This window comes from Astyanax mexicanus, chromosome 2 (assembly GCF_023375975.1).
Source record: "Astyanax mexicanus isolate ESR-SI-001 chromosome 2, AstMex3_surface, whole genome shotgun sequence".
In the NCBI taxonomy this organism is placed as follows: Eukaryota; Metazoa; Chordata; class Actinopteri; order Characiformes; family Acestrorhamphidae; genus Astyanax; species Astyanax mexicanus.
Window position 1 is genome coordinate 53,228,462 of NC_064409.1, and position 17,200 is coordinate 53,245,661.

At 41.1% G+C, this 17,200-nt stretch overlaps 2 protein-coding genes across 2 annotated transcripts in view; one reads left to right on the forward strand and one right to left on the reverse strand.

The window, feature by feature from the left end:
• mafb (v-maf avian musculoaponeurotic fibrosarcoma oncogene homolog b (paralog b)) overlaps nucleotides 1-13,414 on the forward strand; it is a 115,510-nt gene extending 102,096 nt beyond the window's left edge. The window contains exon 3 of the mRNA XM_007244269.4: nucleotides 3,616-13,414. The gene's annotated coding sequence lies outside the window, so the exon portion shown is untranslated. The remainder of the gene's footprint in view (nucleotides 1-3,615) is intronic.
• Nucleotides 3,555-17,200, reverse strand: part of wwox (WW domain containing oxidoreductase) — a 322,237-nt gene continuing 308,591 nt past the window's right edge. The window contains exon 9 of the mRNA XM_007244266.4: nucleotides 3,555-5,178. Coding sequence (XP_007244328.2) covers nucleotides 4,987-5,178 — 192 coding nt within the window. The 3' untranslated portion in view covers nucleotides 3,555-4,986. The remainder of the gene's footprint in view (nucleotides 5,179-17,200) is intronic.

The following is a 17,200-nucleotide window of genomic DNA, read 5'->3' on the forward strand; positions in this document are numbered from 1 at the left end:
ATTTTTATTTGGAATTTGAGAGAAATGTTGTCTGTAGTTTATATAATAAAACAACAATCTTCATTTTACTCAAACATATACCTATAAACAGCAAAATCAGAGAAACTGATTCAGAAACTGAAGTAACTTTTAAGTAATTTGAACTCAAAATAAGCACAAAAATTCATGACATTTTATTTTGATACTTGTGTCTAAATATAAGATATAAAATCTTATCTGCCACACTTGATTTAAGTCTTACTTCAAAGAGTTTGCTTGTTTTAAAAAATGCGTATCCCATTGGTCATTTTATTTATGTTATTAATATACAGTTAATACACAGTTCTAGTTAAAAGTTTGTACATACCTCTTATAATTCAATTCAATATTATTTTTTTCTGTTTTTTTTTACATTGTATATTTAATATTGCAGACTATATTAAAGCTTTACAGAAATACATGTGGAGTTATTTTATAAACAAAAAGTGTTAATTAAACAAGAATGTGTGTTATACTTTAGATTATTTTAATTAGCCACATTTATCTTTGAGGACAGATCTGAACACTCTTGGTATTTTAATCTTAGTGTCTTCATGAGGGAGAGTCACCTAAAATAGTTTTCTCCAGCTTATCTCAAATCACCTCAAATCACCATCTTAGTTGATCAGGTTTAGATCAGGAGGTTGTGGAGGACAAATACTTTTCACTGTTTATTACACAATTCCCTAAAATGCTTTCACGTCTTTAATATAAATCTAGAATGTACAAAATGTATTAAATCAAGAAATAGAGAAAAACATTGCATAAAAAAGCTTGTCCAATCGTTTGACTGGTGCTGTATATGTCTCATATTTTTGTATTTTTTTTTTTGTTTTGATAAAGATTTTTTGCAGTGTAGATTTAGAAAGGGAGCAGAGAGAGAAAATGAAAATATATCTAGGTGAAAAATGAGAGTGATAGACAGAAAAAGAATGAAGAGGAAAATCTAGGTAAGAAAAGAAAGTTCTTGGGGCTCCGAGTAGTAGAGCGGGCTAAGTGCTGCCACAATGATCAGGAGATCCCTGGTTCGAATCCTGTTCATGTAGCTTGCAATCAGCTACCTGAGAAAGCACAATTGGCCTTGCTCTCTCCGGGTGGGTAGATGGCGCTCTCTCCACACATTACTCCAAAGGGTGATATCGATCAGCACAAGGCATCTGTGAGCTGATGTATCGGAAACGAGTCGCTGCGCTTTCCTTCGAGCGCGCTGTGATGCTACTCGTCAATGCTGCATCAGCAGCAGTTCAAAAAGAAGCGGTGGCTGACTTCACATGTATCGGCGGAGGCATGTGCTGGCCTTCATCCTCCTGGTGTTGGGGCATCACTAGTGATAGGGAGGAGAACTAATGAGTGGGTTGGGTAATTAGTCATGTAAGTTGGGGAGAAAAAGGGAGAAAAATTAGAAATAAAATTAAAAAAAAAAAGAGAGAGATCCTGGTGGAAAGAGAAGGTAGATGGAGATTGAGACAGAAGGGAGGGAAGAAATTTGGTGGAAAAGAGGAGAGGAAAGGATGAGAGAGACTGATTTAGGGGTGAGAGAGAAGCAGAATGAAAGAAGAAAGAGAAACCAAAGCTTCAGTTGATCAGATCTGATATGAACAGAACTATTTCTGTTATAAGAGCTGCAGCTGCATGCTGAGCGTTTCTCCATGTCCAGGCCTCGCTGCCCGTGTGCACTATTGATTCCACTGGCTGCCCAAGCACGAAAATGCGGGTCAGCTCTGCCGTATGATTGGTTTCTCGATGTGTCAATTACTCTGCTGGAGCGAGTAATGTGTGTGACAGGCGGTTTGTTTATGGAGTTGTTCCGGGTCATGGTCAAAGCGCTGCTAAACACACAGGCAGGGCGTGAGGGCCGGAGTGCTGTCAGAGCGGCTCAGCTCTCCAAGCTCTGACTGACTGACCAGTACACACATACACACACACACACACACACACACACACACACAGTACATTCAAGCACTTTCTTTCATAAAGTGGGAATAGGAAATAGAGATGTATGTAAAGCCTAAATTTTGCACTAGATTGAAGAAACGGTGTACTTCAATTCAAGCAATAAGATTATGAAATAATTTGTAGAGTGATGTTAAAAATGCTAGATCAATGTGTGTGTTTAAAAGAATGATAAAAGTTGGTTTGTTTAAAACAATATGAAAAAGTATAATGTATAACTATACGAACTGTTGTTCGAACAGGATTTGATGCTTTTGTTAAGCTTTGTTGTTGTTTATATTGATTTTGGTAAATTACTATTGTTTAAAATTATTCTTGGGATAAAAGGGGCAGATATAATAAGATCTTTTTTCTTTTTTTTTGCTGGCTTTCATTTTATTTGTGATTTGTATTTGTTTTCTTCAGTATATAGAATTTATATTGTTTATAATAAAAAACAAAATAAAAATAAAATACAAAAAACTAATAGAGTCTATTTATATACACTGTTTCATGGTGGGGGCTTTCTGAGTTTTCCACTGAGTTTTAACACTGCAGCCGACGATCTGAGCCCAGAATCATAGACTGCATTATTTATAAAAAAAAAATAAATAAATAAAAAAAAAATAAAAAAAAGTCTGGTTTAACTTGAAATGATAGATAGATAGATAGATAGATAGATAGATAGATAGATAGATAGATAGATAGATAGATAGATAGATAGATACTTTATTGATCCCGAAGGAAATTTAGCAGCCAGTAGCAATTACACAACACAGTAGAAACAAAAACAATACACAGTAGAAACAAACAATAAGTGTAGTACAATACACTTATTGAGGGATAAAATTCTAAATTGAGACTTAAAAAATTATATACATAAATATATAAATACAAAAAAACTATAGAAAGTGTGGAAGTAAACAGTCGTAGATATGAGGTAGTGCAGTAAAAGAATAAACTAAGTATAGGAGGTATTAGTAGATATGACTTGTACTGAGTTGTACTGGAAGTCTGAGGTGTAGAGTGTAAAAAGGAACGGGGAGAGCACAGTCCCCTGTGGTGCTCCTGTGCTGCAGACCACAGTCTCTGATGTACAGTCCTTCAACCTGACATACTGAGGTCTGTCAGTGAGGTAGTCTGTGATCCAGGAGACCAAATATGGATCCACCTGCATCCCCACCATAAAAAAAGGTGATAAAGTAACTTATTTCCTGGCTTTTTTTTTTTCAATTCAGTTAAGTCAAAACTTCTCCTGACTCATATTTATAGTCCTTCATCTCAGTTGATGATGTTCTTGGTACAGAACATTCAATTATTTAATTATACAGAATCAAAAATGCTGCAAAATGAGCTGCAGCTGATTTTTTAAGGCCTGTTTACATGAAAATGATTACGTCCATTTCTGATTTTCTTTCATTTGGGAAACCCAGTCCATACAGATAGAGAGTAAAATCTAATGAGCACTCAGTGTGCCACCTTTCCCAAATTGCCATGTGTATGATACACAATCCAATCCAAATAAACTATCACTTAGATACTTATATTTATACCGTTATACTTTATTTAGTCTGACTAAGAAAAAAACACACAGACACAAAATGTTCTTTCAATCAATTTTTATTCATTTGTCTCTCTCTCTCTCTCTTTCTTTCGTCTCTCCAGGTCCCGTTACACTGGAATGCTTATGGCTTAGATTGACCCATGGCACCAAGACTGCCACAAAGCACAACCTCTCCAAAGTCAAAGCCCTTAGGAAGAAACGAGAGAAAAGATGGAGAAGCGGAATCAAACAGAGAGAGGGGAGAAAAAAAAAGATCAATCCTGGTGCCATTCTTCAGTCTTCACCATCCTCTCTACTTCTGAACTACTCCAACAGCTCTACAGATAGTGCCCTCAGCGAATCAAAACCGATGAAGACCACCTTCTACAGGGGAAACCTCACACAAACAACACACTGACGAAATGGACGATTTAAAAAAACAAAAAAAACTAAACAAAAACAAAAAACAGGGAGATCGAAGAGAAAATTCCACCTGAAATTTCTTAAAGACTTCTGCGAGACTCTCTTTCTTTTTTTTCCCTCAGCCAGCACTGGCCCTCCTGTTCTCCTCAGAGATGCTGCTTCATTGTAATTAGCATTAGCATAGCATTTTGTAAAAGTTCGAAAATTCATAGTTTGGATCGGGAGTCTCTCGGCAGATTGGGGGTCGTGAATTCTACTAATCTACAGAATCTACAGAAACATAAAGCGCATTAGAACATCACCTGATGTGTATCATGTACAGCATATCTATACAGGCAGATTTGTAGGAACTTCAGTGGTCTTATGTGTAAATAGGAAACCACTCTCGTACGCATTCACACCCGCCCACCCACACACACACACACATACAGACGTAAACACACATACATACACTCTTCCACTACTTCCTCCACTACTTCCTCCACTACTTCTTTGTAGCTTCTTTAGTGCACTCATCTACTCATTCTCTTAATTCAATCTGTACAAAGGGATGGATGGACCTTGAGAACGAGAATTCCCAGCTATTTCAACAGAACTCGAATTCAAAGATTAAAAATTGTGTAGTTTAAGATTGTGAGATGATGTTCTATTTTTTTCTAAGTGTATTTGCTATAACGTAGAGCCCCTAGCTGGAACGTGTGGTGATCGATGTTTAGAGAGCCGTATTAGAGAACAGTGTTCTAGACGGTGTTCTATAGCTCATGTGAGGAACAAAAGGTGAGGAATCTGGAACGGCCTGGGAAATATATACAGTGACGTTACACAGTGCTAGCTCCTACAGACTCTCCAGGCTTGGTTTATGGCGAACGGTGACAGTGGACACTGAAGGTGCAGACTAAAGGATTTGGCTGTTGTTTTTTTGTTTGTATTTTTGTACAGTGAGTACAGTAGTGTATACTGTATATTTCCCAAATATAAAACACACAGTCCCCTTCACTTCCTGGTGATGGAAAACGTGCGGCAGGGCACGGAAGGTGTCGGGGTCACTGGCACGCGACGGGATCCTGAGGTTACACTGGCTGAGGGTTGGTGGACCTCTCCTGGACCAGCCTCTCGCTGAGCTCCCACAGGCTGAGGGCGGAGGAGGGATCCTGGGCCTGCTGAGACGGAAGACAGCGGAAGCAGTTGTTGAAGTACATCCCTCCCAGTCCCTCCAGCTCCGGAGCCACTGCGCAGTACACGGTGGTGGCCGCACCCTGTTGCTGTTGAGGAAAAAACAAACACACACAGAAAAAAAAAACACCGTCAGACGTCAGAACGTGAAGTACTGGAACATGCGAGGAGACAACAGCAGCAAGAACAGAGGAACATTTTAAAAAAGTGGAACATTTAAAAAAAAAAAAGACTGAATAAGAGTGAGAGTGAGAGGACTGACGCTTGGCCACAGCCTCACAGCCTCACAGACTCATCAGACACATCAGACACATCAGACTGATCAGACTGATGAATGCAGGGTGTGAGAAGGTGTAAAGTGTGGACACACACACAGCTTTAAGAACCTGCATGCTGTAGATGACTGACAAACCAACCCGAGCCAACGCGAACCTAAAACCAACAAGTTAGAACCTAAGCCAGAGTGCTCAGAGCGTCTTTATGCAAGAAACAGCGACGCCAACAGAACATCGCTCACAATGCACGTCTCTTATGTGTTTTCCTATGTATTCCACTGAAGAAAACGCTGTAATCGAGGATCATTCGGCAGGATTTATGTCTTCACGCTGCACTCCTGCCAAGTTTTGTGCACACACACAAAGACACACAGACACACACAGACACAGCCACACACAATGTACCGATGTATATACTGTAAACTGTGCAGGATGACTGGCATTGTCTAGTATAGTATACAGAGGCTTCCAAAAACTCCCAAAAAAATCCATTCAGTCCACTCATAACAGTCAGAAGGGTTATTATAAATCACTACTGGGGGAGAGATATATCCGCAACAACATCTGTGAACAACAACACATGCAGAACTATTATTATTATCAGCTTTAAAAAAAGAACAGACCGAGACTACTAATGTTCTCAGCTCTCCAATATCAAATTTGAGCTCTTCTTCTTGTAGGTTTGGTGAGAGTACCCAGATAGCAAGCATTTATAGGCCCACTGGTCAGCACTATACTGATTGTTTGTCATTGCTTTAAATTCAACTTTAAATACGCCCTCGAACCACACAGATAATTGTCAAACATACCAGATCTAAGCAGTTTTTAAACTTTTTAAGCAGATTTGAAGTGAGACGTGAAGGCATCAAAACTATGAATGAACACATGTTGATTTATGTACTTAACAAAAAAAGTAAAATGACTGAAAACATGTTTTATATTCTCGTTTCTTTAAAATAGCCCCCCTTCACTCTGATTACTGCTTTGCACACTCTTGGCATCATTCTCTCAATGCGCTTCAAGAGGTGGTCACCTGAAATGGTTTTCCAACAGTCTTAAAGGAGTTCCCAGAGGTGTTTAGCACTTGTTGGCCCCTTTGCCTTCACTCTGTGGTCCAGCTCAGATTGGGTTCAGGTCCGGTGGCTGTGGAGGCCAGGTAATTTTTTGTTTAGTACATAAAACTCCACATGTGTTCATTCATAGTTTTGATGCCTTCAGTGAGAATCTGCAATTTAAATACTCATGAAAATAAAAAGAAATGCATTGAATGAGAAGGTGTGTCCAAACTTTTGGCCTGTACTGTATATAAAAAAGTAAGGGAAAAAATTTAAATGAAGAAAAATTAAGTCAATTGGACTGATGGTGGAAAACAAGTGATAACAAATAGCACTTATGCCTGTATTGTGCTAGTCTTGACGTCAGTGGGCCAACAGTGGTTTGCTATCCTTGTGTTTTCAGGGTAGCCTCATGGCTAAGACACTAATCAGGCCCTTAAGCAGGTTTGGAAGAATCTCAGTGGTTGCTCTCCTCGTCTAAAGCATCTCTCTCTTTATCTCTGCTCTCATTCATGCTCTCTCTCATCACTGGCTTGCTTTGTCTGTCACTCCACACGACTGCAAACGCCAACATTAGCATGAATACATATGAATATATGAATCCAGTCATATACACACACACACGCTCTACACCGCTGTAACTATTATTACTGTGTACATCCTAAACAAATGACTCCACTCCACCTCCCTGCTACATGCAGCTCCGCCCTGCAGAAGAACACCACCTCATTCTTCCTCCTCCACGTACTTTAGCAGCCTAATTGCACTGGAGGGTCTCGTCGGACCTCAGGCTCGGATTGTTTTCCTCTGTTTGTTCGTTTTGTTTTTGGGAAAGATGGAAGGAGGAAAAGAAAAACATGTCAGAAAGAATTAGAGCAGACGCCCGACTCCAACACTCCCACGTCTTTTTCACGCCCCCCCGCTCTCTTCCACCCCCGTAGCCCCTTGCTGTAGAAAGCTGTCGCCCTGGCTTCACAGGCAACTCCAGCAGAAAGTTGACTTCTATAGGAGACACATGAAATGGGCCTGTTCTTTATCTTCAGACAGAGCCGGGTGCTGCACGCACACAGCTGAAAAGCGCAGGCCAGCGTTTAGGAGCAATCGGCTGGCAGCCATTGAGAGAAATGCGCTCTGACGCCCAGCTCTTTAAATGCTAGCTTTAGTGTGCGTGCGCACACACACATACACACACACACACACACACGCATATACACACACACTCGCCCAGTACAAAGACTCAGCCTCATTTAAGCGGACGAATCAACAGCTGTAGCCCAAGCTGGTGAAGCCTGCGACAGAGTGCTCGTTAGACAAACACACACACACACATACATACATACACATAGACACACACACATGTAGACACACACGAACACACACACACACACACACACACAGACAGAGCTTGCAGGAAGAAAGCCAAGACTAGCCAGAAATTTGGTGAGCAGCAAACTTCATTCCCTCCTCCTGAGCTAAATGTGTGTGGACGCCCGCATGTGAGTGTGTGTGAGTCTGTGTGTGTGTGTGTGTGTGTGTGTGTGTGTGTGTGTGTGTGAGAGCGTGTGTTAAACCGAATGCCTTTTGAAGTACGCAGATGTCGTACGCTCCTTTGGTTACCGCGTCAATAAACATGACATCAAAAGGATGCATCTTTCTGAGTCTTACCTGCTTTTGGAGTGATAAGTTAATACACATTTTGAAGGTGGAAATATGAAAGGACGGAAAATGTCACTCAATCTCCGCGAGCACATGCAGGCACGTTATTCAATATGCAGAGCCGGGCCTGGCAGTATTTACTCATCTGGTAATTACATTTAATAGTCTGATACGCAGAAAGCACTGCCTTCTTTCAACTTAAGTTTTAATAACGGGGAAAAGAAGAAACGGTGCTGGAAAAAAAATCCTGCATTCCAAAAAGTTTGCATCATTTGGCAAAGTCTACTAAAAGAATTTTTATGATTAAAAAAAAAAAAAAAAAACTGAAACGCTACACCAAACTGGACTAAACAAGAAGTGAAAATGTGCTGACCAGAAAAAAAAATCTAAAACTAAAAAGTTTAAGCCCCCCAAAAAAATCCCCAAAAAGAAGAGAGAGTAAATAAGAAGTCTTATTAAGGCTCCTTTCTATCCAGCATCCTACCATCTTACCATCCTTTCATCCTGCACCCCTGTCATCTCGCCCTGCTGTCTTTATCACCCCCCCTCACCTCAACGTTCCGCCTCCACCCCCCTACCCACGTGGCCAAATATTTACACGCCATGCAGACAAGGCCACTTCATCAATCTCTTTACTGCATGTGCGACCGGCCTGGAAATCTTGTTTTTGGATTAAGCAAAGAGGGCGCAGGTAATAAGGGACCATCATACTGTTCCACAAGGCCATTTGTCAGGCTGTAGCGAGCGGCAGAGAGAGAGAGAGAGAGAGAGAGGTTAGGGGAAGTTAATAAATTACCCCTCTCTCTCACTCTCAGCCTCTCTTCCTTACCCTACCTAGCCTCTCTTTGTTAAGGCGAGTGTCAGCAGCACTCTGCATCCAGGCCTAAGCTAGGACTAGTACTTCTACTTGTACTTGCTTTAGGTATGCTTGCTTTTAGTGCATAAAAATGTACAACAGCCTTTTACACCGTCAGCAAGGGCGATTATCGGATTATAGAAGTGTTAGGGGTGCACCCAACAAACCCAGCCACACCATCCTCCTTAAAAAAAAAAGTGTCACAAAGTGGGACGACACCTGTCTCATCAAATCTTCTATTATTCTGTAACATTAATGATCTGATTCACATCCAGACAGTACCTGTCTAGCACACTGGCTTTAATATAACCAGCAGTGCAGCAGAGCTAGCCCCTCTCACTCCAGTTTAACCAGAGGGCAGTGGCTGCAGGCAGCAGTATTAGCTTACTAAATTGAAACCTTGTTTTTAACAGAGTAAAGGGTGTGGTTTAATGGTGAGTGTGCACGCTCAGAGCACGGCAGAGCGGAGAGAAAGTGGGATAATACCTTGCTTGCAGAGGGCAGACCACTACGCTTTCATTCTCAAAAGGCAGGGGTCAGCAATAGGTGGCCTGCGGGTCAGAAAATTCAAAATTCTAAATAAAACGCTTTTATTGTGAGCTTTTGTTTACATTCCTCCCCTTTCTCTCTGTCGAGCTCGGCGTGACTTTAGTTTTCACTAGCCGGGGCAGTGGTAGTGTATTGGACACGGGTTAGATCCCGCGCGAGGAGCGGTGTGTTTATTTATTTATTTATTTTCCTTTCCTCTTGGATCTACCTGCTTTGGGATCAACTGTTCTGCAATTGGGTTCAACAACCCTCTGGGCTGGAGAGCTACTAGTAGCACTGTAGCACTCCATCACAATACACTTCATTTTCCAAAACGTACACGGAATGGCTTGAAAAATATTTGAACATTTTTAGCTTATCAGAGACAAACTCCCACTAAAAAAAGAAAAATACAACAAAAACACAACTTTTTGTTTTCATATTTAGGGGAGCTGGGACATGTTTTGAGTGTGCTTGCGCACCCTTAACAAAAGGGCTAGTGACACCCCTGATTGTCACTTTCAGTTTTCAGAACACAAAAATGAGTATATATATAAAAAAAGAGTAGAAAAACAAGCAGAAAGTAGAAATAACAAAACACCGATGACTCTCACTCTGATATTGGAAGTGGAACTGCTGTAAAGGGTTCAGGATGTGCGTGGAACAGCGTTCATGTCCGCCTCCGCTAACGCCGCCGCCGCTGTTGTATCTGCTTCTGCCTGGCCTCTTCATGTGCCCTTGTTTTCACCTCTGCTTGATTGGAAGAGCGCAAACACTCTCCAGACTAGCGCCCATACTCCATTACAGTAGAGTGCGCAGGAGTGCTAATGCGTTCCGTAATGAAGCTGGGTGAAGACTAGCGTGACTGAGATTATCCACCGCTAATGGGGTTGGAGTGCGATCGCGGCGCTAGGCTAGCGCGCCGCTGTCCCTTAGCCAAACAATGGATTGAGACGGAGCGCAAGCCGCTTTAAGACGCTTTAACCCTTTCCCAAAGCTCCAGCCTAGTCTTTTCCAAGAAGATTTGGAAAGCCGGACAAAGACGCGGCTAAATCCCGGCAAACCCAGATTCGCAGCGATCCGCCGAGCGAGCTAGCGTCGAGCTAGTGGACAGCTTACACGACTTTACTGCAGTAATCGCTGGCTGAGTTACAGCTTCGCCAGCTCATTTTTGCTTTATTAGAGAGCCGTACCTCGTCTACATTTCCATCTACGCTTCTCATATCCCTCTCCACTCAAAAGCCTCCCCGCTAAATATAGATCCGTGATTGATCCAGAGAGAGAGAGAGCTAGCGCTAGCATCCAAACACTGCTTCCTCTCCCCCTCAGCAGTGCAACCACAGTAAATCGGCCCGGAGAGAAGCTCGGCGTCTGGCTCTGCGTTTAGCGGCGCAGGAGTCGGGGTGAGATTGGCCTGTCAGGCAGAATGAAAGCAGCGCTATCTTACTGCTCTTTCTGCTCTTTACACTCAACCTCCTGCCACTTGACCTCAGTGAACCCTGTGGAGTGATAAGCTCTATGAGATAGCACATTAACATGCAGAGCCACCTACCGCCCCCATTTATCACATATACACACACACACACACACACACACGGCCTGTTCTGCAAAGAAAGAGAGAGAGAGAGAGAGAGAGGGAAAAATTTAGGGATAAAGAGGGGGTAGAGAGTGGGGGAATAAAATGGGGTTCAAATGCTCCATATATATGTATATTGGTGTAAAAAGTGTAAATGTATATGTTTTTTGCTATCATCTGTGCGAGCCCATTGGTGGGCATTTGTTCACATGAAGAGGGTTATTTTATTTAACTTTTCCTTTATTTATTTTTTAAACCTGTGAATCACCATAGAATAAAAAAAAAACACGTTTTAATAAAATCTAATTTTTCCAGCAATACTATACTGATATCAAGCCAAAGCAACTCAAAACGCAGATAAAACTCTCGACACTCAAGGTAACAACTCAATAACAAAAAAAAAAAAAAGAAAAATCCAAAATCCAAAAAAGATTCAAGTACAAAGATGAAGCCAATTAGACTGAGTGAAAACTCTGAAACCTTTTAGCTTTAAGCAACTGCAATAATTCTCTCTGGAATCTTCTGTCCTGATGAATCAAAGTCATTCAAAGTCTTCCAGTTCTGATTTTTCTTTTTTAAAAAGCTAAAAAAAAATGGAAAGATTTAAAAGAATTACTTTGCAATACTGAGACTAGGGGTGTATTTCTTTTTTGTTTGTTTGTTTTTTTCTTTTTTTAAGACTTCTGCAGGAGACAGAATTGGTATTATTGAACTTTGATGCTGTAAAATGATGTTTTCTATTTTATTCTTTAAGTATTTAAACTAATGTGATGTAAGGCTCCGCCTCCAAGCCCCACACTGAACTGAACTGAACTGAACTGAGTGCACACACTGAACTGAACTGTATTTACTGTACATAATGTAAGTTAATAATAATAATAATCATCCTCCATAGTACTGAGTACTAAGTCTCGTGTTGGGTGACGGTTTATAGTCGGGACAGATCCCAGTAGACCCCGTGTCCTCCTCCTCCTCCTCCTCCTCCTCCTCCTCCAAGTAGGCCGCCTCTAGTGCTATGCGCCACAGACCCTTTATACAGTATTGTTTCTGTATTTGACCACATGTACGCCAGCTCGTCCTCAACCCGTGTGCTCATAGCATCGCCCGAGTATCTACTGTATGTAGCAGAGCTGCTAAAACCAGTGATGACCATAATGGGTAAACGTGATAGCCAACCGTTTTCTATTCTTCTGTATGAAGGTTGTGTTCAATTATCTCTGCATGCAATGATTTTATTTGTTTGTTTGTTTGTTTGTTTGTTTTTAGAGTGCCATAAAACCCCCCAGTCGTCATTAAACAAGAACTGTAAAGATGTCCAGCTCACTGTCAGCTCTTCATCACTGTAAATATGTGTACATACCAAACAGCTATGCATGCTGATATTCTAGCAATTATTTCAGGTACTTTTATAATCAAAAAGTCTCATGTGGCATGTGCTAAAAACATAAATAATAATAAAACACAATAAAAATCAAACAAAATAAAAAAAAACAAAAACAGAAAGTATGTGATTTGTCGAGCAATTGTCCGCTGATAAAAAGGTGGATGTGGAAAATTGTGATTTTTTTTTAATTTGTTCTTTTTTTTTTTTTGCCTACTGTAAGTGGTTGATTCCTTTGGCTGTCATCCCCATTGTGTTTTGTTTCTTGTAAACCTGTCTTAACATTGTAAAGGTAGGGTTGAGGCAAATGCAAAAAGGAATAATAAAAAAAAAACAGAGCAGAGGGGTACAACCCCTTCTGAAACTGAAATTATGGTTCTATGCTATAATAATAATAATCATAAAAAAATCATATCTACGTAAGTAGAAACAAAATACATAAAAAAAGAAAGAAAGAGAGGAATTCTATTTAACGCTGTGGAAATGTTGAATTCATTCATTCACAGGTCTGGCTATATCAGTACTGACATTATGACATTATGAACAACAGTGGCAACTTTATTCCCGTTTCTTTATTCCCGTCTAAGTGCCAGACGTACAGTAAAATCAGAAAGAGAGGGAAGATGGAAATGATGTTTTTCTTTATTTTATAAGAAGCACTTAAGGCTAAGATGTTAAAGAAGAAGAAGAAGAAGAAGAAGAAGGAGAAGAAAGTACATTGAATTTTATGTTTAATTCACAGCTCCACATGCAGTGGTAGGCTTTCTTAAAAACCCAAAAGTATTATAATTTGCCTCAGCCCTGTGCATTAAACTGTACATTTTTATTGAAATGAAAGACTATTCTATAAAGGAGAGGTTGTATCCTGTGAAGGAAGACGGACAGTTTTTTTAGGAATGTTTATTTTTCATTCATGACGATCACGATAGTTGGAGGTGTCTGATTTTTAATCTGTGCTAAAGATATTTTGAATTTAATAAATAATCATTGTAACAAGATGTCCCCGGGCTCGTTTTTTTACATTCCCTCTGCCGCGTTCTTCAACAGCGTGACCGAGCTGAGCTGAGTAAATAATGCCGGCTGAAGTGGCAGCTGCCGCTGGGCAGTGCGTCACCTCTGGCCGTGCCCGCTTCCCCCTGAGTCACCTCTGATATCTGCCCTGTCATCACTTCCCCCTGCACCCCAAACACAGCGCTCTGTAAACCTGACACAATGAACCTCCGGCACACAGTAATCTGCCTGACATCACTACGCTCACACGCGGGGGCTCGGATCGGGCTGCACTGAGGAACAGCAGGAATTTTCTGAGTCGGTTTTCCGGACACAGATTACTGGAAGACTAGTCCCGGATTATGCAACACTACCCTTTAAACTTTCATCATAAACCGTTTCATTATAGTTACATAATACCTCAGCACTGCTGTCTCCTCAAATGCTTGTAAAAATAATTGAATAATTGAAAAAAAAAGAAAATTGAAATAAGGTGAATCTCCATTGTTCTTTACACTGTCGAAATTTCATGATTAATGAACCAATAAAAAGGGTCCAACCGTCACTGAAAGTAAATCTAGCATTTTGAGGATGCAATGTTTTTGCTTGACAGCATTTCTACATTCATACACAAACACAGACGCACACTCTAACTTGCCAGAAGTCACGGGATAGCAATATGTAAATAGCTTCTGAAGCGTTAAATCAGGGAAAGGATTGGGAACACCCACTGGATGTGTGAGTTGTGAGATTGAACACTGGCCAGCATATTCATGGCAAGGCAATGTAAATTATTTAAGAAAGACCTGGTAGTGATAATTTTTCACAATGGAAAATTTGGATGATGTGGGAACATTCCATGTTCTGTTTATAACATTTTATGCAGTTGCATTGTTTAAACACCAGATACCAGTTGTACAAATTTCACTAGTACAGGCCAAAGAACCAGTGGGCGTAAGCAAAGGGCAGAGCATACGTCAGTCATTTTTGACTGAGGCCAAGCACTCAAGCGTTTTTTTTTTTTTTTTTTGCTATGTGGGAGTGGTGGGGGGTTTCATAGTGGTCATTGCACAAGTTTTGGCTCTCCAGACTGTTGACTCTTGTGAGCCTGAAGAGATGACAGATCCTCTACCCTGCCCTCACAAGTCAAAAGGAATGACAGATTTCCAATAATATAGTAGAGTAAAAAGTAAGATGTTTAACATTTAAATGCAGCCAGAAAAAAAAAACCCAGAAAAACGTTAGCAAAGATACACAAAAACATATTTAGTAATGAAAGTAATGAATTCTATTTACTCTGTTACTTTCCTCATAAACAATAATACTTTCACTGTAAATTGCATAAATAAACAATTGATTAATTTGGAAATAAAACAGCACAGTAGTTTGTTTATGCTTAGAACAGTAGAGGGAGCATTTATACAGGTTGCATTTTTCACTATTCATACACGTTATACAAAATCGAAACGTTAATCGTGAATCCAGAATCATAAATCAAATCTAATCAAATTGTGAAATTTGTCGGAGTGCATTATTACACCACTAGTCATGTGTCTACTGGGAAAACATGACACAAAACATTATCCCCTGCAGTGGACAGTGCAGCGTGTGATGATGATAATTGTGACTGGTGGCGTCTGGCTGATGTATTATGTGTATGAACAGATAAGCAACTCTGACATATTCATTACATATGCGTATCACTGCTATCTCAGAAGAAAAAAACTTCAGAAAAAATCTCCAAAATACAAAAACTTTACAAGTAGGAGAAAAACTTCGGTATCTGAATCGGAGTAACTACAGGAGCGTTTAGGTAACTTTCCCTCACCCTCACCTCTGTTAACATGCGCCGCAAAAAAGCCGGGCGGAGCAGAGCAGCCATTTATGCAGTTTCTCTCTTTTCTCCTCTTTCCCTTTTTTTCTTGTTTACCTTAGCAGTCAGTGCTGATGCTCTCAGCGAAGCGACAGCCCATCTGAGCGTGCTCCTGCCAGCTGTGAGGGGGATGCTGGGTAAAGGGTAAACACCTCCACCACCCATTCTCTCTGCCCAATCAACCGCCAGCCAGAGGATTTACACCACAAAACACACACACACACACACACACACACACTAATACACACACACACTAATACACACACCTCAGTGGCCTATAGTCCTACAAAAAAGACAAGTAATGGGTCTTTTGAAGAGCAGAGAGAGAGAGGCCAAAGCTGCTGCTCTTCAGAGAAGCAGAGCAATAATGTGTCTGAGCAAACACACAGCAGCGTGTGTACCCCCGCACTGCTCACACACACACACACACACACACACACACACTGCTCCTGCCAGAGTCAGAGCGGAGCAGGAGCTGTAGCAGTAGCTGTAGCTGTAGCCGGCCGGGAGAGAGCAGTGCTATTACCGAGCACAGGGTCGGCCTGAAATCTCTGCCATTCAAATCCTCGGTGACGCATGAGCGATTACTTATCCATCATTCAACCCTGAGCAAACTCCATATTTACTCTCGCTGCTTCCTCCACTAAAAGGAAGGAAGAAAATTGTAAACCTCTCTCAGACGCAGCTGAAGCCCAAATGATTTCCCATTTACAGATATGGCAAAGTTTAGTGAGCCATTGGAAAAAGTGTTAGCAGGCCTTTATGCTAAATTTAGGTCACATCTAAAGCCAGTTTGTAAACTGAGAGAGAGAAAGAGAGAAAAAAAAAGAGAGAGAGAGAGAAAGAGAGGAGCGCCACTGCCCTATTGTCTCTCCCTCTCTCAGTCTCTCCATCTCCGCTCTCTCTCTTTCTCTCTCCCTCTCTCTCCATCCGGCCGCATGACCAGAACGGACGAATGGAAGAGGGGATGATCAATGTGTGCGGAGGCCCGGCGCTAAATGAACCTTCATGATTACACTCTCGTATTCCTTTGTCAGGGCCATAAGGTAGCAGGACCTTGCCCCACCACATGCATTAAATCCTATTAAAATCGCCTTCATTACGGCGCAGGCCTGTGTGTAATGGAAAAGGAAAAGGCGCTCTCCTTCTCCCCTGAGCCTCGTTCTACTGATGCCGGAGCGCGCCAGCCCCATTCCCACAAAGCCATTCTCACTTTCTCAAGGGTGACTAATAATGTTCATGTTGGAAAGGTGTACAGCGCGCCGCTCAGATCAGCCCCCCAGCCTACAGCTCCAGCCACCGGCAAACAGCCACGCGGCCCTGCCTCGCTTCTCTACAGCAGATCTGATGTAGAACATGCGCAACAACAACAATAACAACACGACCACCACCGCCAACCACCAACTCCAAACAATATTAATCACGTATCATCAGCAACTGGTTAATGTCTAATAACATGTCTACATATCTATAATGTCTATAGTAATAATAATAATAATAAAAGTGCAATTTATGCAATCACTAGATTGTTTTATTTAGCTGGTTGGTATGCTGTTGTTAAATGGCTGCTAGGTGGATGTTATGGAGTTGTTTATTAGTGTGTATTAGGTGGTTGCTATGGTGAAGTTACATGGCTGCTGTTGTATTCCAGGTGGTTTCCATTAAGTTGTTCAGTGTTTATTAGGTGGTTCCTATGGTGTTGTTTTCGAGGCTGCTATGGTATTTCAGGTGGTTGCTAGTTTGTTCCTATGAAGTTGTATAGTGCTTGTTAAATATTTGCTCGGTGGTTACTAGGTGGTTGCTAGGCTGTTACTATGGTGTCCTTGAAGGTTGCTGTGGTGTTCCAGGTGTTTGCTGTCACTGAAAAATAGCTTTTGTAACTTTTGCACCCTATTAATTATTAAGGATAAATCTGTAAAAT